General features: G+C 42.4%; 2 protein-coding genes across 4 annotated transcripts; both read left to right on the top strand.

Moving 5' to 3' along the window:
• The first annotated feature begins 41 nt into the window (after nucleotides 1-41).
• PTGES2 (prostaglandin E synthase 2) lies at nucleotides 42-5,803 on the top strand. The gene is made up of 7 exons (XM_084493889.1): nucleotides 42-292; nucleotides 1,429-1,623; nucleotides 2,282-2,337; nucleotides 2,921-3,073; nucleotides 3,646-3,846; nucleotides 4,149-4,266; nucleotides 4,989-5,803. The coding sequence occupies exons 1-7, from the start codon at nucleotides 83-85 to the stop codon at nucleotides 5,115-5,117; spliced, it is 1,062 nt and encodes a 353-aa protein (XP_084350015.1). The 5' UTR covers nucleotides 42-82; the 3' UTR covers nucleotides 5,118-5,803.
• A 1,081-nt stretch (nucleotides 5,804-6,884) lies between these two features.
• ODF2 (outer dense fiber of sperm tails 2) lies at nucleotides 6,885-27,178 on the top strand (the record flags this gene model as incomplete). 3 transcript variants are annotated; one of them, XM_084493891.1, is made up of 21 exons in its annotated part: nucleotides 6,941-7,099; nucleotides 9,067-9,151; nucleotides 9,868-10,021; nucleotides 11,339-11,464; nucleotides 12,375-12,545; nucleotides 13,537-13,703; nucleotides 14,387-14,516; nucleotides 14,825-14,956; nucleotides 15,892-15,966; nucleotides 16,951-17,022; nucleotides 17,619-17,735; nucleotides 19,062-19,247; nucleotides 20,087-20,196; nucleotides 20,883-21,018; nucleotides 21,723-21,833; nucleotides 22,300-22,404; nucleotides 22,927-23,085; nucleotides 23,995-24,095; nucleotides 24,575-24,737; nucleotides 25,080-25,205; nucleotides 25,808-27,178. In XM_084493891.1, 19 exons carry the CDS (start codon nucleotides 9,914-9,916, stop codon nucleotides 25,979-25,981), a joined length of 2,469 nt encoding a protein of 822 aa, XP_084350017.1. In that variant the 3' UTR covers nucleotides 25,982-27,178. The 3 variants fall into 3 exon arrangements, with proteins under 3 accessions (XP_084350016.1, XP_084350017.1, XP_084350018.1); XM_084493890.1 differs by lacking the exon at nucleotides 9,868-10,021 and having other exon boundaries at nucleotides 6,885-7,099; XM_084493892.1 differs by lacking the exon at nucleotides 6,941-7,099 and having other exon boundaries at nucleotides 9,853-10,021.
• Between the last annotated feature and the right edge of the window lie 258 nt (nucleotides 27,179-27,436).

Genomic DNA, 27,436 nt, shown 5'->3' on the forward strand with positions numbered 1-27,436 from the left:
CGGCGGCCGCCATTTTGTGGGCGGGGAGGCGCCGCGGGGCGGCCGCTCGCAGCCCCCCGCCCCTGCGCGCCGTGCCCGCAAGATGGCGGCTGCCGGCCGGGCCTGGCGGGCGGCCCTGCTACTGTCCCCTTGGCGGCTGCGGGCCCCGTGCCGAGCCTACGGCGCTGCGGCGGGACGTGGCGGCGGCGGCGGTGGTCGCCGCTTGCTCTTGAGTGCTGCCTTCGCCCTGGGTGGCGGCACCGGTCTCTACCTGGCGGCCCAGCACCGCCTGCGGGAGCACTCGGCCGCTGAGGTAACGCGCCGCCGGGCCCGCTCGGTGCCTGAGGCGGGTCTCGCCTCCCCTCCGCCGCGTTGCCTGGCCTCAAGGCCGGCCCCGAGGCTTTATCCCATTTGTCCCCTTCCTTCCTTTGCCTCCTCGCTTCCCTCAAGGCCAGGGTCTGGCGGTGGGGAGCCTCCCGGGGCTCGGGGGAGACACCTTCAGGGGGGCGCGCAGCGGGTTCTGCCGTCTCTGAGGACCACACGGCCGCTTTTGCTCAGTTTTCAGTCAGGAAACCGCTTAAAATTGTGTAAATATTTTTAACAGCCGCACTCTTCTCGAGTGGTTGTACAAAGTGCCTGTCAGAACTGAGAGCTCGTGGCTTGTGAAGCTGCATTCTCTGTTAGATAATTGTTGCTTTTCGCCAGCACCCACGGAGGGTTGTATAACCAGATGGGTTGCAAATAAGCAGCAGAGCGAGATGGCTGCGTTTGTTTTATAATTTATGACTGCCGGCCAGCACGTGTCAGGTTGCTGAAGTACCAGCAGCGTTGGGAACCCTCCCTGCTGCGATGCTTCGCTGGCAGTGCCACCCTGGGCTCTCCTCTCGGAGTTGAGCACAGGTTGGTTAATCCCAGGACACTGAAGTTAGGCCAATGCATGCCTAAAATCTTTATGTTCCGGCAGATTTTACCTCTGTGTTTCTATAATCAGTTGTGGTATAGTACCGCCACCCCTTGCTGTAGTGTGATCAACAGCAAAGTCTTTTTGTTCTTCCTATGCTGTGCACTCCACAGAGATTGTTGGGCGGGGGAGGAATTGAATTGAAAAGGCTTTTTTTATTATTTTTTTAAAGACCATTAAATACAATTGTGATTTTCCTCAGTTACAGAGTTTTGTGCAGAGCAGTAAGCTGTCTGGATGTAACTTCTTGTCTGTGAGTAGGAGTTTTCAACAGGTTAAGCAGATGTTTAGAAAAAGGGGTATTTAGTCCCTGTAGCAGGTGATTTGTGATGTCATTTGAAGAAAGCATCTGTTAGCAGAAAGATTTTAATTACCAGAAGTTGAAATTCAATGTCAATGACTAAGACTATAACAAAAATAAGGGTTAAATAAAGATAATGTTTCTATTTAATGGAAAATGAAAGCTTGTGGTCTCTTTCCTTCCCCAGCTGCCTACAGGGGACCTGCAGCTTACTCTCTACCAATATAAAACGTGCCCTTTCTGCAGTAAAGTCCGAGCTTTTCTTGATTATCATGGACTGCCCTATGAAATTGTGGAAGTGAACCCGATAATGAGGAAAGAAATCAAATTCTCTTCCTACAGAAAGGTGCCTATCCTGCTAGCCAATGCTGGAAGCACTCTGGTAAGTCTTACCGTGCTGAAAGCTTGATTTCCCCATAAGCAGTGGTTTGGAGGTTTTTATCTCTCTGTGCTTTGCCACATGCAGTATAATCTTCAAATCATATTTTATTCTCTCAAGAGCTTAAGATTTGTTTGTTGTTTTGTGGTATCCTCTGCCCTGGTCTTACTAGAGTTTAAGTCTTTCTTCCAAAGTGTGTTGTTTTGTGTAGTGACTCTGTAATCCAGTACATGTCTGGATTCTTTCAGCCCTAAAGGAGGACACCTTTTTTTTTCCAGAAGTAAAAAGAATGGCTTGTATCTTATGAGATCTCAAGATTACTGACAATTTGACTATCTGTAGCTTTTTTAATGTCAGCATTGCTTTTCTATTTGCTGCAAAGAGCCTAAATCCAAAACCTGCTAGTATTGCCTGAGTACGTGGCCCTTAAGTCCTCTCTTGTCACAGTGAAGGACAAATTTGAAATGATACTCAAATGATCACTGCAGAGATCTGTGTGTAGGGCTTTAGACTTGCAGGGTGGCCAGTGGAAATGCATGAAGGGAAAAAGGGACTGTGGTACTAACTTGGGACCTCAGCATGCAGGACAAAAGGTTTTGAAGGATTTCCATTTCGATTTCACCAGTTCCTTTTAAAAGTTTGTCTTAATTCTGTTTTTCAGCAATTGAATGACTCTTCCGTGATCATCAGTGCAATAAAGACCTATCTCATTTCCAAGTAAGAAAATGGGATGGGAGAAGAGTTGAACAAGACTATCTCTAGAAAACTGGAGATTTAGAAGACTCTTTGAGTCAGTTGTTAGTGTCTTGCTGACCTTAGCCTCTGAAGCTATGGACGTTTGGCCAGGGACTGACTTAGCTGTGATGGAGTGAATGATGCATGTATGTGTTGGGATATGTGTGCAGTGACACACATCTGCCTTTCAGAACTACTCCTTTTCACCTGTGAAATTCTCTTTGCATAAAACCTGCTTAAATGTGGACTAGAGGTAGTTCTGGAACTGAGCTTACATTTAGCCATACCATCTAGAGTGAAATCGCTGTACCTGTGTCCTTTGGATCCATACTAAAAACATTTGACAACTGTAAGAAACTCTATGTCTGCAAAAACTTCCAGTCTGGCACAGAAAAGTAATGTATGCTGATAATGGTTATTAGAAAGTAGCTGTTCCAGCTAGTTTCAAATTGAAAAGCTCATGCACTTACCTTTAGACTAATAGGTTGAATCTTTTGATTTCTTCTTTGCTCTTGCCCGTTCTTGTAGCAGCCAAATCAGGTGTGAACTATGTTTCTGTCCACAGGAGGAATAGCTTAGAAGAGATTGTGTCCTTTTATCCTCCTATGAAAACTGTGACTGATCAAGGCAAGGAGGTATTTGAGTATGGGAATAAATACTGGCTCATGCTGGATGAGAAGGAGACAAAGCGAGTCTATCCTGTCAAAGAAGTGAGAGTGTGAGTGCTTTTAAGTTTCTGGGTCCTCCAAGTCAGCTTACAGCCTACTCCTAGATATCCTCAGGGGTGGTGCATACATCAAGTCCTGTGGGTACTAATTATTCCTTTTAGCACCCCCTTGATGTTTAAAACCTTGGTAGCTGTGGTGTTTCGATGTGTATTTTGCCTAATTTGAAACTATGTTGTCAGAAGGTCTAGTTCCCCCCCATTGTGGTCACACTAGCCTTCAGTTGCTTCCAGTTTCCTACTTGGCCTTTCCTCAATGTCACAGAGGAATGCTGTGGAGTGCTCGTTTCCCAAGGCTGTATGTTCTGCTTTAGTTCTCGTATTGGGAGGAGGAACTAGTGCTCTATCTTTAGTCTTAATTTTAGATTGAGACTGAAGGAGCCTTGCCAAAGTTAATGCTTCTGAGTGCATTTCAGAGAGGTCACCAGAGCACACGGCTGGGTGGGATTTTGACGTTACTTGTCCTTGGTACAAACTCTGGCTAATGTCACCGTGATTCTATCTGCCTCCTGTAGCCCTGCAATCTCTACTTTATTCACTGAAAAATCTCTTTTGAATGCCTGCAGGGAAGAAATGAAGTGGAGAAAATGGGCTGATGATTGGCTTGTTCACCTCATCTCCCCCAATGTCTACCGTACCCCAAGGGAAGCCTTCGCGTCTTTTGATTACATCGTCCGTGAGGGGAAGTTTGGCACCGTGGAAGGTTTCTTTGCCAAGTACATGGGGGCCATTGCCATGTTCTTCATTAGCAAGAGACTGAAGAAAAGGTTGGTACCACTGAACGCCAAGTACACAAGAATAGCTCCTTACTTGTCTCAGCTATGAACTCCAGAGATCAAAGGGCAGAAGCTCAGTATTTTAAACCAAACCGTTTCATGCGGTGCGAGTAATAGCTGTACTTCTTTACCCAGCGGTACTGAACCTCTCTACTCATCTACTGTTTATTCACTGGCTGTTCCCTTCACCTTAAAATACCTTCCTAATTCCCCAGCCTGTAAGATTAGAAACGATGAAAGGTTAAAGAAAGAAAGATACTAGTGTCTTCAGGCTGGTTCTTTTCTTTATTTAGACATAACCTTCGAGACGATGTCCGACAAGACTTGTACGAAGCAGTTGATGAGTGGGTAAAAGCCATTGGCAAACATCGACTGTTCATGGGCGGAAACCAGCCGAACCTTGCAGACTTGGTAAGGGGTTAATTCCTCTATCTGTAGTGACCTATATTGCAAGTTGGTGTCTGATCCACGTGAAATGGTGAATACTAACATAGGCAGAGAGGGCGAAGGATGTGAGACATACGTCCTTTGTGCAGTAACACAATTCCCACGTGAAAGGGACTTAAAATATTTGTGTTAAAATAGGACATTTGTTGTTTTCCTCTAGAGAAACATTCCTTAAGACAGAGCCTGCAGTACCCTTCTGCAGGTGGATGTTACAGGTCTTGTGGAAGCGTGATAAAAGCAGGTTACAACCTGAACACTGCTCTGACTAGTGAGCACTGAACAGAGCCTCACACCTGCACGGGTTTTATTACACTCAGTGCTGCTGGGGTGTCTCTGCAGGCAGCAGAGAGTGGAGCATGATTCATTCCCTGCATCAGCAGTTCTCCCTGGAATGCAAGTGAAGCATTTTCTACCAGGGCTTGCTGCTGAGATGGGATTAACTGTTGCCCCATAACTGCATGTAGATTCTTGTGTTTACTTACCATTTTCTCATGGAAAAAGCATGTGCTTTCTTACTACCTTTCTGCCCACTCAGTCTTCCTTACTAATCAGAGTTGCGGACTAGATGGCAGAGCAGATAAAGAGGCTTTACTGTCTAGGCTATCGAGGCACTCTCATTGTTACCCGAAGCTTTTTTCCACCACTGACTTTCTCAGTGTTGTTCTAATCTTCATCCTCTGGCACAGGCAGTATATGGGGTCCTCCGAGTCATGGAAGGGCTGGAAGCCTTTGACGACATGATGGTTCACACCAAGATTCAGCCTTGGTACCAGCGCATGGAAGAAGTCATTCAAAAAGCTGAAGTTGCAGTCTGATGCCAGCTTCAGCTGCCTTTCTGAAGTACTTGCATGGATAAAGCTTCAGAAGGAATGACCTTGTATTTTTTAAAGAGTTGAACGGGCTGGTCACACCTGATGGACTGACGCACAGGTACAGAGACTGTCCTGTTTATGGTCCTAAGTCTCAGCGAGCAAAAAGGATCCAGCTATGCACAAGTCTGAATGTGATACTTAGAAGGATGGGGACAGGTAAAAGGAAGGGATCTTGGACGCTGCTGGAAAGGAGAAGCTCTGTGACTGAACTGAAGAATGGGCTGAACAGGCTTCTTTTAGGTGAGAGCCGTGCTCAGAGCAGGTTACTGTAAAAGCAAGCTGCTTTCTTGGCTAGTAAGTGTTACGGCCATATCAGATACAGTAGGTCTGAGCAGCTTTTGCTTCAGGCTGTCTTCCTCCATTCATCCACGTCATCCAAAGTGTTTTCTCTGAGTGCGACACTGGATACTAGATTTTAAGTGACTCTTAATTTTTCCTGCAATAGAATCCCGTAAGCCCAGTGCTGAGGGAACTGGAGGAATCCACGACACTGGCAAAGGCATCCTTCCTAAGACAGAAAAGATGCTGCGCTTGACAGATTGTAAGCTTTTACTCTTCCATGTAAACGGTTCTTTCACTACCTGATTCTGTACGGTTTGCAAGGATAAAGGCTTGCTTCTCTTCCTGTGCCCTTTGTGAGATCTGTGAATTCCTACTTGTAATGCCCCCAAATCACACCCTACACAGAAACCACTCATGCAAAACAGTAATTTTAAAATTTGTCTTGCATGAAGTCTCTGGAATACCCCTGAAAATCTGTGTTTTTTTTTTTTTTTTTTTTTTAAGAAAAAAAAAGAATTAAGAGGAATCTGCATCCTTGAGATCTCTAGATGTTTCTGTCATATGAGAGGAACAAAGGGTTTGCTGTTGTAGCACTCGAATTAGGAACGATCACTGGGGGTATCATCACGTGTGATGCCGACTGAGCTGTGCTATGCAGAAGGGCCTGATGTATTTCTCAGTGACAGAGAATAGAGGTTTGAATGCAAGCGATCCTCTCTGCAGCCCAAGGCTTCAACTTCATTAATTATCAGTTCCAAAAAGTTGTTTCTGCAGAAGAAAACATGCACTTCAAGGAAACTGCTTTGTGGGTGTTACAAGTGCAGCTGGAAGCTGTCTGTAACGCAGTGACTTGCACTCCGTGGGTTGGGGGGACATTTGTTCATATAACAGCCATTGTGATGGTTCTGTTGGTTTTTGTACAGAATGTCCAGAAATGGTAGAAATACCAGCAGGAAAACTAGTTACAAATTCAGTTATGTGACGGGGAGAAATAGAATGTTTACAGTAAAACCAGCTGCTTTGGTGCTTTTTTTTTGGTCACGCCTCACTGCATTTGTTAAAGGTGCTCTGTAGCACCAAAAGAACAACATTTGGGTGGGCGATACTTGTTGTTTTTATTTATTTATTGTATCGAAGCCACCCGGGGAGCTTGAAGAACCCCCTCAGGGCAAGTAGAGCAGCATCCAGAACCTCCTGAGAGCCAGCCAGCCCGAGTTGGGCAGCCACCTGAAGCCTCCCGGCTCTTTGTAGCGACCGAAGCCGCGCTGGGGCTTCCTCCCCTCAGAGCTCCCCGTCAGGACGCCCTCAGCGGAGCCTGCCTCCCGCCTCGCGTCGCCATGGCAACGGGGCCGGTGGCGGGGCGGGGCGTTGCCCCTTGTGACGCGGCGGCGGGAGGGGCGGGGCCGCCGGCAGGGTTTGAATCGCCCAATGGGGGAGCCGCGGGCGGCGGCGGCGCGGCGGCGGCCCCGGAAGTGCGGCGGAGGGGGCTCGGGCTCGTACCCCTGGTGCTGCCTCCAGGCGTCCGCCGCGCCCCGCAGCCGAGGGCTCTATGGCAGCGCCGCCCGCCGCCTCCCCGCCGCCGCCGAGGACAGCCTGAGGAGGCAGCGGCTGGGGCTGGCCGACGCCGCGTTCGGCCCTTCATGGTGAGGGAGGGGCCGCCGGGAGGGTGAGGGAGGGCCGGGACCCCCCCCCCCTGCTGCCCGGTTCGGCTCCTCCCCGCCGGGGTAGGGGGTGTGAGGGGGGCACGGCCCTAGCCTCGGGACGGGCTGCACCGGCCGCTGTGCAGCCGCCACCCCGGGAAACCCCCCGGTGGAGCCCCGGGCTGACCCCGAGCTGCCGGTGCCGGCTCGGAGCAGGAGGCCGGAGCGGGCCCGGGCCCTCACGGGTTTCTCTGAGAACCCCCCCGGGCTTCAGCAATAAACCTCCTCGGTGCTGGGGAAGCTGCCTGGCAGCTCCGCGGTTGTGTTCGTGGCGATTCAGCTGCCGTTAGGTTCCCAGCGTTGTGGCTGAAGGGGCGCTCCTGGGCTCCGGGAGCTGCCCCCGTCCTAGGGAAGGGGAGGGTGGCGGTGCCCGGCTGTGTTTGCGGCTCTCCGGAGACAGAAGGGGGAATCCTGGTACTTCAGAAAACTGTCACTTCCTTTTTCTCTTGATTTTCTTGAATTGCTTTTCGTGATTCACTCTTGACTCTGCGCTCAAGAATGTTAAGTGATGGACTGACAGCTTTAAAGCAAGCAGCAGGGCAAGCTCCTGCAAAGTGGATTTTGATGATGCATTGCTCACAGAGTAGATCTTTCCTCACTGTGACTTCTCTTTTTTTTTTTTTTAAACCAAGACCATTCTAGTGCAAGTCCCTAGCACACACATTCATGTTTTAGAGGAACTTTTATCTGTTTCAACTTCTAATTCTGAAGTATCATAGCGATCCATTGAGATTAATCGGTTCATATCCAGATCCTTTTCCCACTGACCTGTAGAACAGCATAGTTCTGACTACTTTTCTGGCGTTTATTGTCCTGGTGTTTATGTAGCCCTCCTTTCCTGTCATGTCAAATTCAGTTAAAAAGTACAAGGATGGTAGTTTAATGTGTTTTTTCTTCAGTTGTACAAGTAACTCTAAGTTAGGTGAAACTGTTAATAACTTCGATTAATGCTCATCCAATGTCTATTGCTGTTGCATTGCTATGTTAGTAATCAAAACTTGACATTTTTAGAAGCTGATATAACATTATTAGTTTTATTTAGAGCAGGTTATTACATGAACATTGACAAATTAATCAGGAGCTATAAAGAGTCATCTAAATTCTGTTCTAGCAGAGGTATTGTGTAAAATCCTGCTCTGCTTCATTACAAGTAACACTGTACTTGTAACACGTGTTGTTATGTAGCAAAGCATGAAGGAGTGCTTCCATGAGATTAGCAGCTAAGCCCTTTATAACACCAGGCTAATAGCTCTGCTCCCGCCACGCACAGCAGCCCTTGGAGGTCCCTCCTTCCTCACTCTCATTTCAAGTCCCCAAGGTAATACCAGGCAAGCAGCTCATGCTGTGGCTGATTGTTTGGTTCTGTGTATGAGTACACACACGTGCTTGCTGAGTAGCACTGAGAACTTGTGTTGCGGGCTTTTTTTTTTTTTCTTTCCAGTTTAAGCCCAGATTTTGATGCCTTCTCTGCATGTAGACCCAAACCCAGGATGTTGACATTTCTGTTCAGTTTTGTTGCTGTTGGCAGGCTTTAGGGATGGTGTGGGCTCTGAGACAGAAGGGAGGTGTACAGGTGCCCTCAAACTGTTCAAAACTGATTTCCTTATGAAACAGGTTAAAAGGGGCACTTGCAGCTGTAACTGAGTTTGGGTGAGCTCATCTTGTGTAATTCAACAGAACGTTTTCTGTTGTTTAAACCAGCTCTCAGCATCAGTGTGTAAGGAATGATAATCTCAAATCTTTCTTTATCCTCTGCTTATAGAGGAAAGCACTGACACACCAACTTTTGATGTTTAGGTTCATAAGTACAGTAAGTCTGAGTCTGCATCTTGCCTTACTTTGAAAGGAAGAGGGTGATCAGAAATTGGCACCCTTCCCTATCAGTGGTCATTTTATTATTTCTGCACCAGGTTTCCCTCAACCATCAAAAATGAAGTGACTTCAGTCTCTGCACAGAGCACATTGTCAAGAGGAACTAAAAGCCTTACAATAACTGTAAGTATACCTAAGCTGACATAAATTGCTGCTGGTGGAATTCTATAAAATTTTCCATTGCATTATACTGAGGAACCATTACCTCAAATAGAGGATCATGTCCAAAACTGATTTCTTTAGCTTTGTGTTTTGCTTTTGTGTGTTGTGTTAGGCAACATTAAGGTTATGCATGTAATTAATGTAGGGATTTGTAAATATATGCATCACTGCGAGATAATCTGAAGAAAAGATATCTGAAAGCTTTTAAGCATTTGTTTAACTTCAAAAAGACTCTTGAAGTTAAGCACATATGAAAGAGTTTGCAGGTTCAGGGTTTTAGGATGGAGTGATCTTATGGTTTCCTCTTGATTTCTTTTTTTTTTTTTTTTTTCATCTAAGCTATTAAAGGAGTGCTTTTCCCTCTTTCTCTATAATTTGTGTTCAGACTCTGATGGTGCTGGGTACTGGAGCCTTTGATTTGCACGCTTGCTCTAAGACTTGGAACTCCAATGACTCTTACGGGCATCCTCTGTCACTCCAACTGTTTGGTCTGTAATAGCTGTGTTAAAAGCAGGAAATAGCAGAAGTAGAGAGATTGTTTGTGTTAATCTCTTTCCAGCAATATAACGTGCTGTTCAAAACGGCAGATGCTACTGAAAGGAAGCTCAAACTGTAACCACAGCTGGCCACTGTTGCACACAGGGAAATGTTGTTATTTCCAGTCTCCTTATCCACAGGTTTCCCTTCCTTGTATTGCCCTTTCCCATTTGTGGGAGAAGAGCCATGAAGAACCGTTCCTCATCTCCCCCTTTGCACGTCCATGTGGATGAAAACACCCCTGTCCATGTCCATATTAAAAAGGGTCAGAAAACCACACCTGCAAAATGCCAGGTAGGAGTGTGCAGCTGGGCGTTTGTAGGGGCTACAGAGGAAACAGTGGGTCCTAGAAGCACCACCAAATCTTCAAGGTCTGCTTTACCTTTATATTAGAACTGGAAGACTTTCTGCCTTGTTAACTGTACGCATGTTCAGTGGTGAATTTTCAGTAATATGTTTTCTCTGTTTAAGATGTGTTAAGGATGGTATAGAATAAATAGTTTTCATGTTTAAGTGTATGATTATGAGGCGTACTGCTTCCAACGTGATGTAGTTTGGGGGATTTTTTCCTTGTATTTTCTGAAATTGTGTCCTCATAAAGGGTTTTCTTTGATTTCATCCCTGTTTTTGAAGGAGAGGCGTGGAGTAAGGTAGTACCCAAGTGCTTCAAATTCTGTCTTAATTGTATTAAAATGAATGTGTTTAGAAGAAAAGTGTTTGCATTCAAACCATCTTCTGGCATTAAGCACCCTGTCAGTCGGCTGAGCTATGCAGCAAAGAAAGATCTCTTCGTACCCATATCAAGAGTAGACAAGAGGCAATACTGAAGTTGCCTCATTCTTCCTTGTGTCTGCAGACATCCTGTTCCAAATCCTCTCTTAATTTGTTCTCTGCTAATGGCAAATGTAATGGGGCAGGGTCTGACAGTGAAGTCAGTGCCTCCTATTAATTAATTCCCTATAGGGTGCTTTAGAATATGGTTGGTTTTTTTTCCTCATCAAAGGTTAGAATTGTGCAAAAACACTTTAATTTTCCTCCAGCTAGAGCATCTCATCTTCAAGATAAATGTGGATCTACCTGTTGACTGCAAAGTAGGGAAAATGTTTTAAGGGTTTTTCGTAACTATGCCATTCTTTTTTCTCTGGTGGTGCTGTTGTCAAATGATACAGCTGCTCTTTTGTGAGAGGAATTTGGAACAGAGAAGGGATGTGCCAGGTTGTTCCTTCTGCACGTGAATGGGTTGTATTGCAGTATTTTTTGTGTATCTCCATACAGAGGAGGCTTCCTTCCCTATCCCCTCTCCCCAAATCTTCCACCCCTGGCCTGCTGGATAAGGTTTTAATTGCTTCACAAGTGCATATAGTCTGGTGATATAACAGAATAGCTATGTGATAAGTAATGAGAATCTAGCCATATCATCAAGTGAATATGCTTTTCTTCTGGCTGGTGCTAGCCTCCTCTGATGGCTGCTTGCTCATCTGATCTGCTGTATGACGTCAAACACTCTGGTGTTTTTGCATGAATGATCTTCCATTTGTTTTTGCAGCACAAACTGTAAATGGTTTTAAAAGTTGTAGTGATTTATCTTATTTTCTCTTTTCTGTCCTTCAGCAAAAGCAAAAACAGAAAATGAGAGGGAATACCGTGAATGCACGCCGAACTGTCCAGGTGAAAACTAAGGCCCCCTGGATGCCCCCAGGGAAAACATCTGTCCTGGAGTCCACCTACAAGTGGGAGGTACGGCTGATGTTGCTCTTAAAAGCAAGCCTTCAGTTTTAGCTGAGGTTGAAGAGAGCACTTACAGAATGTTATGATGGAGGGAGCTGGGCTGATCGGAAAGAATCCTGCCATCACATGCGATCCATTTTAAGTGTCTCATACACATCTTTGTCACTTCTTAGTATTAGTTGGTTTTTAAACTTGGTGAAAAGAAAGTTGAGGATTGACCACATTGTTCTCTTCTAAGGAGATGGGGAAGTGGAGAGGGAGATGCTCACCTTTACTTGGTGGTGTCTAGTGACAGGATGCTTGGGAGCAACTCAAAGCTGCATCAGGGAGGTTCAGTCTAGACATTAGGAAAAATTCTTTACTGAGAGTGTAGTTAGGCACTGGAACAGGCTTCCTAGAGAGGTGGTTGATGTCCTGTGCCCATTCGTGTTTGAGGTTAACACTTAATGGTATGTCTTAATATTAGGTCATCCTCAAAGTAGTCTGACCGTTTGACTTGATGACCTCTGTAGCTTCCTTCCAACTGAAACTATTGTATTCTATTTAATTGTATTGCTTCCCTTCAAGATCTCATTTTGGGACACAACAAGGAGCTGCTGTTACTAGTCTGTTCTGAAGCATGGAGCAATTTTGAAATATTGTGTAATATTTTTGTTTTCACATCTTCAACTCTTGCATTCCTGGCTCTTCCTCGATGAGAATTTTAATTTTTTTTTTTTTCTCCTTCTTTTTCTATTTTAGTCTTTCCACATTGTTGAACTTTCCCTGATGGAAACGAAGGAGCTGTTTTCAATATTTTTTCCTTCCTAGTCTTATTGTAGTGATGTAACCTGGTCTCTATTTTTGGTAGATTTAGGGTTAGAACGCTGCTTATAACTTTATATTAAAAAAAAGATGCCCATTATTGTTTTTCTACTAGGGACCAACTCACCGCCTGGAAATTACACCTCCAGATTCAGAAAAAATGCTGTCAGTGTTGCGTCTGAGTGATCTCTCTACAGATGAGGAGGATGCTGTTTGCTGCAAAATGAACGAGTATGAGAAGAAGATAGATAGCCTGATGAACGCGGTGGGAACACTGAAGAATGAGGTGAGGAGACAACATAAAGACCTGCGGATTCAGCCTTTGTAGCGGATCGTTTGGCAAGAGGAAGCTAGAGTCTTGGTGAAATGGAAGACTACTCAGCTTGTTGGTTAGCTTCTTAAAGAAATCAGTCTGAGTTGTTTAGAAGGTCTGAACTAGTTCAGTGAGAAATTCACAGGTCATAGTATGAAACAGTTTTAAACTGTATCCATTTAATATGGTATTGCTGTGCTTTAGTTTCCAAATAATCTTTCTTCAGATCAAACACAAAATCTGAAAACTGGTCATTTTAAGAAGATGAAAAAAGCAGTTTATGTTCTATTGTCAAAGAATCCACTTATTCCACAAGATTGTTTCTTCTGATTCTGTCTTGAAATACACAGCCCAGTGATACTGTGTTTTCCAGCTAAATAGCCTCTTTTGTACTTGACACTGTTTGAAAAATGGACAGGAGAGGTTTCCAGATTTCGTAAGATGCTCTATGGTGGAGGCTAACTGCATTTCTTTCCTCTGAGTTCACACTGAGGGTAGCAAATCTTGTGTTCTTATTATTTTATGCAAAACTATGTGAAGTTCAAATTAGTAAATAAGAACAGAATTTAGGATTTTAGTGTATTCTTCTTAGTAAGTCTTTTCTATTCTATTTATGCTACAAAAATTAATGGAATTACTTGCATAATTGTTAAACAAAAATTTGTTTTGCTATTTCTAATGAGTGTATTGAATCTAAATGTTTGGTGATATTGCATAATTAATTCCGTGATGTAAGATCACATTAATTTTGTAGTTTTACATCTGTTTGTGCCAGGAAATCTCAAGTGACCTCTGCTGCTGCAAAAGGAAACAAGTCTGGTGCACTAATTCAACCACCCTCTGTATTTTCTCTTCTTGCACTTCTTGAACTGTTTGTAGTGCTCATATCTGCCAAGTGGGATGCATGTGTCATTCTTGAATAAAGTTCAGGTTTATTTAAGTTCTATTTAAATTTCTTTATCAGGCCAAGATGCATAAAAAGGAGCACCAGCAGCAAATGACAAAGCGTCTCCTTGAGGAGCAGAAAGAAGAATTGAATGAGGTCACACAAGAGCTGGTAGAAACAGAGCACGAGAATACACTGCTCAGGCGCAATATTGAGCGCATAATGGAAGAGAAAGATCTGACTGTGTAAGAAACCTCCGGTTCTCCACTCTTACTGTAGTTAGTGGTATTTACAGGATGCCTGCCTCCTTATTGCTAATGTTAACTGAGGCTGAAGTTTGCACCCAGGGTTGCAGTGCTGCTGAGGAAATGATGCTCTTGTGTTTTTTGTCATCATTTAGAAAGGGTATTTTAAATGGCAGTAGCTACAGAGAAGGGCTGTAGCGTGGTCATTGAAATGGGAAAAAAACTATTCTGTCAGGAAGCTGAAAGAGGTTGGCTTGTGTGGCCTGCTGTAGGGTCATCCTAGCTTTGCAGTTCATATTTTGAAGGTTAAAGAGATGCTGTTTGTAATGTGATGGTGTTGGTACAACAACACATGAATAAATATAGAGGTGAATATTGGAAGAGAATTTCTGGCACTGCGTTGTGTTTTGGCTTTAATGGGGTGTGCAGGCTTTGATATGAACCTAGTTTGGCCCATCTAAATTCCTGTTTCATGGTTGTGATCCTAGATAGCTCTGGGAGCCCACTTACTGTCTTCTGTCAGAAAAAACTTCCACGCTGAAAGGGGGGTGAATCTTAGGTACTATTTATTTCGAGCTTTTATCCTCTGATTAGAGGGGTTTTATCTGTTTTAACTCAAACATTCATACTGGTTGGTACAGATGTCAAAATTTCTTGTTTCTCTAATTGCTCAATTACCGCAGGCTACAGAAGAAGTACTTGCAGCATGAGAAAGAGTGCCTGATGTCCAAGCTGAGTGAGGTTGAGAGGGATGGAGAAGCGGCAGCCAGACAGATCCACGCCTTGAAAAATACAATTGGGAGACTCAACCTTGTAGGTGTTTTTTTTTCTTTTTTTCTTTTTTGTTCTTTTGTTCTTTGTTATGTTGTGCTGTTTATGGCCGTCTTAAAAATGTAATGTCACAATTGCTTATCCACCAAAACCATAAAGAAAAATGGAAGGATTTAGCTTGCTTAAGGTGTTTGCTAGATCTCTTTAGAAACTGGATATTTATCCACCTTCTCACCTTCTGCACGAGTGGTGCTGAATATTGCAGTGCTGCTGCTTTTAGCAGCATACGTTAATTCCAGAGTTTGAGATGTTGCGTGTGAACAATATTATTTTATTTTTTCCTCCTCTAGGAGAAACACATGAGCAGCTCAGACATTAACACACTGACAAGACAAAAAGAGCTGCTGCTACAGAAATTGAGTACCTTTGAAGAGACCAACCGGACACTCCGAGAGCTTCTCAGAGTGCAGCATAACCGGGAGGTGAGCAGTACTGTCTGCTTCAACTTGGATGATTACTGAAGGCAATATTGTCTTCTGGACTGAAAATGGAACTTGAATTTGAGAGCTCTTAACTCTTTTTCCTAATGCTGCCATTGACCGTGTGTCATAAAGGATGGATTGTTTTCTTTATCCCTGCCTACCTCATTACAGTAAGACTGATTTTTCTGCTGTGGGGATGTCAGAACGTGTCTTTGACTGCATTAAAAGGTATAGGGCTCTACTGCACTGCTGACTCTTTTTCATTTGGATACAGATGTATCTGCAGGTCTTAGACTTGCGTCTGAACAATAACTCCTGTGGTCTTCACAGATGTCTTCAGCATCTGTGCCAACATTTTGGCTTTTCATGCTAGTCTGAAATGTTAGTGCTATACTGTTGTGTTGGCTAAAGCCTGAGGACTAGATGTTGCCTCAGCTAATGGGGGCACGAGGATTTTCAGAACTTTATTTTCATAGGCTGGATTGCATAAAGCAATGTCAGGAACTATTAACAGCTCTGTAGTGTTTGTACAGAGCAATTCTGTGTAGCTTGTAAAAGCACTGCAGAATGAAACTGCTATGCTTCCTGTAGTCGATGGTTTCTTTGAGCAAAAGCAGGCCAATGGTAACTGTTTTCTCAGCCACAAGTGAGACTAGCGAAAAGGACTGAGTTCTTCTATATGACCTTCCCCACATAAGGAGAAAGTTCTGAAAGATCTTAATTTGCCATCGTGCTTTTTATTATCATCTATGTCTGGGAGAACTGGGAAAGCTTTTTGAGATAGGTGATGATATGTGAAATATTTAACTAACTTAATACTTGAGAATTGCTGCTGCAACATGGGGAAGATGGTTGATTTTCCCGCTTACATCTAAAGAATGTGTAAAAAGCAAGCTTTTAATTACAACGTTTTTCCTCCCCTATTTCTTTTGCAGAGGGATGCTCAGAAGATATTGGAGCAGCAAGGTGTGCTGTTGAAAAGGCTTGCTGACTCAGATGCAGAGAAAGTGGTAAGCAAACAAAAACAACTTTTTCTGCAGAATGGTAAAGGAGAGAGAGCTGAATTTTAAGCTCTTCTTTGTCTGTATTCAGCCATCAATTTTTACGCTAAACCTTTTAGACCTGTAAAAAAGTCCTGGCTTTTGTAGTAATCAAGAGCCACTATATTGCCCCTCTGGTTAACAGCCTACATTACAAAGTAGATAGATTTTCAGAGCCTTTCATGTATAGGGCTTAGAATGGGGATTTCACAATTGAGACTTACATATAAGAACACTATTCTGGTTCACAGTATTCAGCTATAAAGAACAGTTTTGGATACTTAAGCCTGTTCTCATCATGTTCAGTTCACGCACAAATTACTCTGCTTGCCTTTTGCATATAGTACTGAATGTACAAACCAAGAATTGTACTACACATTTCTTTAAAAAGAAATGTCTGGGGGTGGCTGAGAAAAAAGTGTCTACCACAAAAAGTACCCCTGACAATTGGGACAACATTCTTCAGTTTGGATATCATCTTGCTGTTTCTGTATGTTTCTCATGTTATCCTTAGAGGTATCAAAGCATAAAGAGGATAAGCTTTCTGTTCCTGCTTCTGTCACTGAATGAGTGAATGACCTGGTACCAGATTTTTTTTCCCCTGTTTATTTATCTGTAAACTGAAAAAAGTGTTCTTACATTGCCAGAAGTTAGAAACTGAGAGACATGGGCAGTGTCCTTTCTCATCTGTGGAGTTTATAATCCTGCCAGGTCCTGTAGTATCTGTAGGATATCCCATGCCCTGTTACACAAATGTATGCATTTCCCTCTTGCTTTCTGCTTGAGGAGACTGCAGGCTGTTTTTCTGAGACTGAGGATGCTGTTGCTGTGGTTACCAGACAGAGTGCTGTAGATCAGAGGGTCTCAGGAGGGAGGCACTTACACCTCTTTTCCTCCACCTGCCAACCTGATTGCATTTGTTATTTAAAATCTGAGTGGTGTTTTGTTTTCCAGCAACTTCAGATGAGGCTTCAGGAGAAAGAACAAGAGGTGGATGATCTTATCATTCAAATACAGGCAGAAAAGGTACTTTCCTTTTTCTGTTCTTCCCTCCGTGTTGCACCCTCCAGTTCCAAAGAACTACAGATAGTGCAAAATACGGATTTGTGCTCCAGTACAGTTACTTTATAAGGGATCAGATGGTTGCTTTGCTTTTAAAGCTAGACAGGTAAACTACCTATTCCCACACAGTTGTAGATTCAGTATTCTGCTAATAAAACACCAATCACAAAGATTAATAGGTAGTATTCTCTCTTTGTTTGGGTTTATCACCGAATTGCCTTTCTGTTTAAGGTCCTGGTTGATTCCAGATATCAAATTCCTTTAGGTCCCTCCATTTAGAAAGTAAAAGGCAAGTATACTGGATAATACCAGATATGAAGGATGCTTTGCCCTAGAACAAATGTTTCAGGACAGCTATTCATAAGATGATGAAAAAGAAATGCCTTTTTTTGTTGTTGTTGTTGTTGTCCATTTTGTTGGAGAAGAGTAGCTGTGAGGGTCCATCGAAACTGGAGTTGGCTGGAGATAGTATCAGATTTCTTCACTGAATGGGTACATGTTAAAAAGTGTTCCTTCTATAAGCTTGCTGAAGCAAAACGTGTCATTTGCATCTTATTTAGGACCAGGCAAAGACAGCAAGTGAACTCTCAAAATCTATGGAGGCTGTGAGAGGCCATTTACAAGCACAGCTACGAAATAAAGAAGCTGAGAACAACCGTCTGACTGTACAGATCCGGGTAGGTTTTCAGTGGTCCCTGGAGGCTGACTGTTCATCTATACTCATGAACTGAATCCACTGGCAAGGGAAGTAGCACTCACCGAGTATTCTTCTTTTCTGTGTCATAGACTGAAATATTGGATGGTGGTGCTTAAGCTGCTAACACATACTGTGACTTTCAAATAAAGTAACAAAAGAAAAAGCTTTTCACTTATGACGCATGAGGCATAATCGTAGCTTTAAGGGCTATGTGCATGTATTACGTTTTTCTTCTGAGTTAATTACTATATATTCATTTTAAAAGATGGTTTTGGTTTAGTCAGGCATCAAGACAGATCACAAACTCTTCAATTTGTTTTCTGGGAAAATGCTATGCCATGAGTTTCTGTATTTGTTTACTCTCATGCATGCATCCTACAATATTAATAAGGAGGAGAAAGTTCCCCTAATTTATCTTGATCAAAGTCTTATGTTTAACATATCTGTTGTTGTTATGGCGAACATGTGCATGCTAATAATTTAGAAGAGCTTTAATTTTGTTAAGCTGTACAGCTGCATAAAGCAACATTATTATATGCAAATATTTCAATTAATAAAAAGAATATTCTCGGGTAGATCAAAAGGCTGGTAGACCAGTATTTATCTTGATTAGGAGAGGCAATCAGTATTCTGGAGAGCAGCTTATGAGAGAGGAAATGATGTCTTTCAGGAAATTTACAAATAGCAATAAATACAGAGAAAGATTTAGTTCTGAAGAATTGAGAGGTCAGTAGATTCACAGTCCTGATTTGCCTCATTTCATTTGAGTTTGAAGGGTGTTTGAGAGTCCACTTTTGATTCTGATATATGAAATCTTTTGTATCAAGGTGGAAATACTGGAAGGAATTTCTGTTTTAAACCTTAGTGGAAACCAGAGATCAATTACAAAAACTCTCTCGACGGATTTCTTATTTTTAGCATCTTCAAGCTTTTTTTTTCCCCATGTTGTTATTTTATAACTTGCAGTGAAAGGATTTATTTCTGTATGGCTAGAGTAGGCTGTTGCTTTTTGTTATAAGCAGGCAACATCGTAGGATGCATTGGGATTGAACATACAGCTTTGCTGTCTCTTGCCTTTCTATATATACATGGGCATAAATGTTTTTTCATTCTTTCAGAGGTCACACTGACATGTCTGTCTGCGTTAGGACAGGATTAAGCAGGTGCAATGCAAGTACCTATAGGCTAAAGGTTTGAGGTTTTTATGCCTGTCTCTCTCCAGTGTTTCTAGGAAACTAATTGCTGCTTTAGGTATACAGGTATGAGAATAATATTCCCTGTGGTGTGTTTCTTTCTCCCACTGCAGAATCTGGAGCGCAATGAAGCTCAGCATAAGGCAGAGGTGGAACTTATCAAGGAACAACTGAAAGAACTAAGGCAGAAGACAGATCATGATAAAGAGGCCCTGAAGAAAGCTCTCCGTGCACAGAAGGAGCGGGCAGAGCGGAGTGAGGAGTATGCAGAGCAGTTGACTGTCCAGCTAGCAGAAAAGGTATTTGATGATACAGGAGGAGAGACCTCATTTCAGATCATGTGTCTAAACCTTTGACTTTTGGTAGCAGCCCTAGGGAGAGTCTCTGCTTTCAACTAATGAGATTTATTTTTGTCTCAGTGCTTTGGCCCATTTATGCTAAGTTTAGAACAAATCCATTTTTTTTAAGCTCTCACTATATTCTTTGCATGTCCTTAAGTTAGGACATGCAGTAACTTAGATTATACAAAACTAGCAGATCTGATTTTTTTTCACCTGATTCTTCAGAACCATTTGAGGGTTGGCAAAAGCCAATAAAATAAAGCCCTGTGGTTTGGGCTGAGAAGTCTGAATGGAGTCAGTTCTTCATCAAGAAGCTAGTTAGAGCAGAAAAGTACAAAGACTTTGAGATGCACGTCCTGTTGAAAAAGGACTGAAGGATAAAAGGATTGAAGGATAAAATGACTGAAGAAAAAGTAGCAAAGTTAGGACTAAGGAGTAAGACAAATCAGAAGGGAATATGGATTTTATGCTACTTGATTTTTCCCTTGTTTGTAGAATACTAGGGACTGGAGCCACTACTGGAATTTTATCTATGTTTTGTATTTCTGATCATTTGTTTGCTGCCTTCAAAGAGGATTCTGCTTTCCATGATGATAAGTCTGTTATCTGACAGTAGTGTTGTAGAATACCTCTCTGTGAAGGATCAGGAAGAATAAACATAAATACTTGTCTTCGGTATTTTAAGCTTCAGTAAAGTCTCTGTACATATCATGCTTAGCCATATCAGCATCTCAGTATGCTGTCTGGATATCCAACGTCTTGTGCTATTTTGGTCACGCCTTTCTTTTGCTTGATAGGACAGTTATGTTGGTGAGGCGCTGTCTACTCTGGAGTCCTGGAGGAGTCGTTACAACAAAGTAGTGAAGGACAAGAGTGACCTTGAACTGGAAATCGTTACACTGAACAGGTTAAAATAAGACTAGTATGGAGAAACTGGCATGAGGGGGGATGAGTACCTAGTTCAAGCATAAAATTAATTAATTTAATTGAATAATTTGATTAAATTTAATAATTTAATTGGGTTGTCTGTAAACATCCAAGCAAAACCAGTCCTGTCTATGGGACAGTAGAGTTTGGAGAGGCCGAGAAAGGTGTGGCTTCTGCTGCTGGCTTGCCATAGCAAAGGCAGGCTGATCCTTAAATCTCTCTGAACCTTTGCCATTTTGTCATGCTTTGAAATAATTAAGGTTATTTTTCTCTTTAGATGTCTGAGATCCTTGAACGGAAGGTATTAGAAGTTATAGACAGTCTAGTTCATGGCAATTTTGTTGTGGTGGTAAATAAATATATTGGTATTACTGCAGTATAGTTGTTGCTGTAGGAAAAAATAGGTAGGTATGGGGCAAGAAATACCTCTTCATCCCAATTATCTTGGAGGCAATGCATTTGAGCTCCAGGGAGACAATTCAAGTCTTTTGAGTGGGCTAAGAAGACTGAGGTAGTAGAACAGCGTAACAGGTAGGTATGTATACATGAACAGAACAGGAATATGAAAGTATAGGGAAAAGATGTGTTTCTGAAGCTTATTTTGATGGATTAGGAATCTTATTCTTTTTTAGTCATTTAAGGATTAATTTTCTTTCTCTATGGCAGCCGTATGGCAGACTTGCTGGAACAACAGACAACCCTGGAGGATAGGATGCGGGAGGACAGAGATGCCTTGATGGATAAATTGCATCAGCAGACTACAGAGACCACTTCTTTCAAAATGGAGAATGAAAGGCTAAAGGTTAGTGATTCTAGGGATTTGAAGCTGAAATGCTACACAAAGAAGGAGAAATTATAATAAGTTGCTTGGCCTCTGAGGACAGAGCTGAATTGCACCCATTGCTGCCATTTAGTTTCAAATCAGTTTCCCCATAGCCTGAGTATGATACCTAAAGAATGCTGGAAAGAGACATAAAAAAGTGAGCAAGCGTTCTGGGAGGACTGCCTTTCTTACAGCTTTTGGTAGGAGTATCTTCAAGTCCAAGTACTGGTCCTTCTTCCAGCTGACTTCTTAAGTGTTGTTCTTAATCTTCATGGTGCTGGCCAGGGAACAAACAACTGTAACTATTCATGCAGAGAGAACGGTACCCTCTATAATAATAATAATAAAAAGAAAGGCATAATGACTGGTGTATTAATCCTGTCATTTCTTTTACCACTGGTGACTCTGTTGGTGACCTACGTAATTTTCTTCTTGTAAAGCTAGGCATTGATCCAAATGGAGTGGTCCTAATCCAGGTAGCACAGCTCATTCAAGCAAACAGACTGTGCATCCATTCTAAACCTACGTGCTCTGCTGGCATAAATCTGGCAATCCGCTTAAGTCTGGAAAGTTTTGCAAATTTACACTAACAAAATCCTTTTTTTTTCCCAATCTAGACAATTCTAGGTGGCTACTGTAACAGTTTCTTCAAGGCACTCAATCAAAGATGTATTCTTTTTCAGGCTAGTGTGGTCCCAATGGAGGAAAAGCTGAACCAAGCGCAAATGGAAGTACAGCAGCTCAAGAACTCTGTTAGGAACTATGAAGGGTTGATTGAAACATACAAATCACAGGTAGGCATCTTATTGATTCCTTCATCACTTGCACAAATGTGTTTTCTCCCCTTACTGCAGTGGTTTATTCTGTAATGTGTTAATCTGTGAATCGCTGTTGGAGGTTGCAGTTTTGTATGTTTTGGGATCTTTTGTCACTTGAGGCTGTAAAGATAGAGTTAAATAGTGAGATTCCTTCTTCTGCCTTTTGGTGTGCTAAATACTATTTCTTGGTAGCTTCTTTTGGGATTTTGGATATTCTGGTAGTTAGGAAAATAAGGCAAAAGGGGAGAATATTTGGTGGAAAGCCCAAATGAGCCAGACAGAAGAAGCAGAAAGTGAACTTATAAACTTAGCCTGAGGTGGTGGTTACTGTGGCAACAAGTCTGTTGCTGATTCTTGAGCAGTTTCAGTCACTCGAAAGTATAGCAAGTTTGTTGAAAACCACGTGTAACAGGTAAAGTATGTGCTTTTTTTGTATGCCCAGGTGTTGAAAACCCGAATGGAAGCAGATGAAGTGACAGCAAAACTGGAGAAGTGCGATAAAGAGAACAAGACACTAAAAGATGAAATGAACAAGGAGATCGAACTGGTAATTATTCCTCTAAAGACTGATATGCTGTAGACGTTTATGGATTTTAAGATTCTCAATATAGTTTAAAATGGCTGTGAATAAAGGGTTATCTGAGATTGCCTTTCTTGATTAGCTTTTCTTAGGGCTTGTTCATTCTGTGTTGAACACATTTAACAGCTTCTTTTTGACTATATAGCATTCTTCAGAGATGTTTAAATTGAGTAGCCTGTTCTTTGCTGCAAAAATAGTGGCTTTGAACTGTGGGCTCTGTAGGTTACTCCATTGTTTGCTGCAGAATGACTTTTCCTCATAAAGCAACTTATAATCCTAGTAAAATTGAAGCCCAGGATCCATTGATGCCAAATTATAAGGGATAGGCTTTTGGAGTAGAAGACATTACCTGGGCTTTGAACTCCCAATGCTTGCCTAACTTCCTCAATGTCATCAAGGCTGCAGGCTAACAAAACTTTCACAGAAAGAAACTTTTTAGTCTAGACCTTATGAACATTTGAAAGTTCCTCATATTCTCTTTGACTATAGGCTCGTAAGCAGTTCCAGAACCAGCTTGCTGAACTGGAAAAGCTGCCTGAGATCCTAAGGATCACAGAGACGCAGCTGGCAAAATGTCAGGACCAGCTTCAGAGTTATGAGAAGAAGAATGTGGACCTGTCTGTCATCATCGCAGATCTGCGTCAGCGGGTAAGGGACTGGCAGAGAGCACCTGCAACACAGCAATCTGCAAGTCTGAGACCAAGATGAATTTCTAGTCACAGGAAAGTTCAAACTTCATCTCTGTCTCTGTTCTCGTCTCTTTCTGAAAAGATTAAACGTGCACTGCAAAATAAATGTGTGTGCTATGTCTTTGTGCAAGAAGTCAGCAGGGTAGCTAGCAGAATTCCTTACTGTTTGAAAAGTTTCTAATCCCTTGGTACAGAAGCATACTGGGACTTGAATAGCAGCAGTAGCAACACTTGCAAATGCCAACACTCGCTTCTGTTACTTCCATCATCTTGTCAGCTTTACCTCCTGTGTTTTTCTGCTGGTAGTGCTGTCCCAGCCTTGTTTTCCCACCCTGATTTTGGGTTGTTTTCCCAGTCTGTTTTTTTTTTTTTTGTCCCCAGAAGGACTGTATAGGTGTCACAGAACAATTATAGACAGGCATGACTTGTACAACCATGCCTCAGGACACAGCAAATAATCTTGCAGTCTGACTATTTTACTCTGATGGATTTGGAGTTACAAACCTTCCTGGTATTTAAGTCTTGAGTGTCTTTGTGGGATGCTGTCATGTATATGGCTGTTATTAATGTGTGTGCTTTGCTGTGCTTACAGGTGGCTGCTCTGCATGCAAGCTTTTACCAAGCTGGCTTTTCATGTGCAATATGAAAGAACTTTCTCATACCTTTCCAACCGTTAGCGGGAAGCACCAACAAAATGGATGTTAAGTGTGTTTAGTGCTTTGCTTTTCTATCCACTATTCCTTTCCTAGGATCCTGCAGAAAATTGTGAATTGAGCATGTTTCCTTCTGGAGAGCCACATACGTTCTAGGGGGTTGGTCATGTGTGTAGTGACTAATCTGTAAAGTAACTGATTGCTGTAATTTTTAGATTGAGCTCCAGGGGGACAAAATGGATGTGACAAGAGAGAGGTATCAATCTGCCCAAGAGGAGAAAAAGCAGCTCACCCTGAAGGTGGAGGAGCTAGAAAGGTTAGAAATATTAGGCTCTCTTGTTCTCTTAACCTTTCCTTTCCATCCTCACGGAAACCGTTCTCCACACTTACTTATCCCACAAGGATCTCTAATCACTAGCTGTCCACTGGAGAGAGAGTTGCAGATTCTTGCAGCACACTTCACAAATACTTTTTAAAAGGATCGTGACCTATGCAGCAGATAAACCAGTTGTTCAATCTAGACAGTTTTGATGTTAATGAGTATTACAATGTTTTTATCCATATTTATCAAAACCTTTTAGTGACAGTGTCTGGGAAAAGTCAGGTATGTGAGTATTCTGTGTTCTTCAGTCTTTGAAATTCTGATTTGAGAAATTAAGAAGTTTCTTGGGCCTTGGACTTTTTTGAGGGAGTATGGAATCTCCTCCGAGACTAGTCAAGATCTAACAAAAAGGCAGACTGAAACATTCTCCATTTAAAACGAATAGGTTTCCTTCCCTTGTTGTCTTAACCCAGAAAACTAGAGACAACGAGCGCCCAGAACATAGAATTCCTTCAGGTCATAGCAAAACGTGAGGAGTCGATCCACCAGTGTCAACTGCGATTAGAGGAGAAGACCCGTGAGTGTAGCTCCTTGGCTCGTCAGCTGGAAATGGCCATTGAAGATGCCAAAAGACAAGTAAGTAATTTATTGTATTTCTGAAAACTACCCAGGCTGTGAAAGGGGAATAATGAGAATGCTGGACATAACCTCCTCAGCCTATGATCAAATTCATGAAAATCATCATGTTCAGTGAAATACAAACAATGAAATGTACTGGTACTATTTGTCAGCACATAAACCTTTGAAAAACTGAACACTGCTTCTCCAGTTTGCAACAAAAGAAAGCCCTAGACTGAGCTGCTGCTTATGGATGTGTCCAGTGAAGTTTATAGGGCTTTTGTGGGCAGTGGGTTAGGGAAAAATCATTCTTGCATAGACAAACCTTTAACAAGATTGTTGTTCTGTTGTTGCACGTAGGTTGAACAAACTCGAGAACGAGCAACAGCTAGAGAGAGGGCAGCCCAGTCCAAGATGTTGGATTTGGAGACCCAGCTGAGTAGGATTAAAACAGAGCTGAACCAGTTGCGTCGGAACAAAGATGATGTGAGTGACTTGCAATGTGTATTCTTGCTGTGCTGGTAGGATCCTGGCAGCAATTGAATCCATAAAAAGGCCCTATGGATGTGCTGCAAAAACATACAGAACTTGCTCTAATGTCTAAACAAGATTTGCACCAGATGGCATGGGAGATATTGTGACTCCAACTTCATGTACTGTGGTTTGGTATCTGAGAGAGAAGGCTATTTTTGTTCTAGAGAAAAGTCTTTATTTTAGAAGAAAGAAACGGGGAATCTTTTATAATATCCTATTTATGCTGCTTGTTTACTTGAGTTTTACTTGATATGAATCAGGTCAAGCTGGTTTTCAGAGAAGAGTGTGTGTTAATTCCATAAAACTATAGCTAATCAGTTGTAAAAGCCCACATGATTAGCTGCCTTGTCTCCTGTTTTTTATTGTTGGGTTACTGAATGGTGTTGGGAATGATCAAAAGAAATGACAAAGGTCATAGCACCATGTATGGTAATGCCATCTACTGCTGTGCTAATTTTTGCTGGCTGCAGCACTTTCTCAGAATAGCTCAAGTTTAATGTGAGTAGAGTGAATGCTGCTGTCTTTCAACCTGTGTTTTATGCTTCTTTATATAGGCAGAGCGACGGTATGAAAGCCGCCTACAGGATTTAAAGGATCGGTTAGAGCAGTCGGAGAGCACTAATCGCAGCATGCAAAACTACGTCCAGTTCCTCAAGTCTTCCTATGCCAATGTTTTTGGAGAAAGTGCCTTGCTGGGCTCTCCTGGCCGCTCTCATTCATCTCCATGAGGACAATGCTCTCCCTGAGTCTCTGCATTTAAGCACAAAATGAGCCCTACTTCAAAGCCATATGTTATTTAGAAAAGCGGTTGGCATTTCAGGGTCACATAAGGGAGAAGTTTTTCTCTTTTCCTTACAGCACAAGATGATACAATGATGGTGGCATATGACTTAAGCGTGTAGAGTATCAGCAATACTGGTTTGGTGTTGGAAGCTGGCATTGCACTGTAAGCTGTGCCCCAAAACCAGATGGTTCTGCATATGATGGAAAAGGATTTCATCCTATACAGTCCTGATGGTTTCAGCTCTTAAAACCTGTCGTTGGTTTTAGTTGTGCATTAATGTTTGCAAGAGTTCTTTTTTCTTTTAATGCTTTTTTTTTTCCATTCTGCTTCTGTATTGGGAAGATCATGTGATATGTTTCTGCTTTTCTTTTTTTTTTTTAAGCCTTTTCACATCCTATCAATACAGTGGGTGATAGGATGGTGGGAGATGGGTCCACCCACTTATCACAGAAGTGTGAAGCTGAAAATATCTTAAGTGCCTGGGCTTAACACTTACAAAAGATTATCTCCTGAACCACCATGATGTTTGTGAACAGTTTTATACCAGAAGTAATGATTTTATTATTTTTTTACTTGACTCTTGTACTCTGTTATCCTCACATTTTTTATTTTAGTGTGTTGCTAATTTTTGCTTTACTCTTCTCACACTGGTTTCCTGATCCCGAATGTCCCCAGGACTGAGTGAAAACCTTCTGTATTCAAGGACCGCAGTTTAACCTCAGTGGCACTTCAGTTGCTGTCTCAGTGTGAATGCTGTATGAGTTCAGGTTGTGCATGAAATACTGACTTAGGTCTTAAGCATAAAAAGCAACTGTTGATGCTCAACATCTTCATCAAACTGGCCTGCACTTTCTCCTCAAAAATCAGGTCGGTTGATAGCATGTTGAGTCCCAAAAACTTGTTGACTCTTGTGCCCTGTTCTTTCCAATAAATGGTTCTTATGGGGACAAAAAGAAGCATTTTTTTAAAAAATCTCTTTTGTATCCTATTTATGTGTGATGTCATTGCGCAGTATTTGTCATAAAGCTTTTATAAGTTAATCATTAATTGACAGTTCTGTAATTTTGTGTGTCATACTTAAAAATCCTAAAAGGTGCTATGGTGAAAAAACAAAAACAATAAACTATGTTTTAATTGATTATGTTATGCAATCCTCTTCATTATGCTGTGCCGAGGGGCTTTTGGGGTCTTGTTTCGGGAAAAAAAAAAAAAAAAAAAAAAGTGCAAAACCAAAAAAATCCGTGGGCATTTTGTCCGCGCAGGCGAGGAAAATCCGGACCTTTAAATGCCCCCTGCCTGCAAGCCGGACTTCCCGCGGTACTCCAGGTTCGTCTCCAGCCCCATCCCCGCCGCCACATCCCCCCCCCTCCGCCGCAAGCCCACGCAAAACGAGGGCAAA

Source organism: Aythya ferina (genome assembly GCF_964211825.1).
Source record: "Aythya ferina genome assembly, chromosome: 20".
NCBI classification, from domain to species: domain Eukaryota; kingdom Metazoa; phylum Chordata; class Aves; order Anseriformes; family Anatidae; genus Aythya; species Aythya ferina.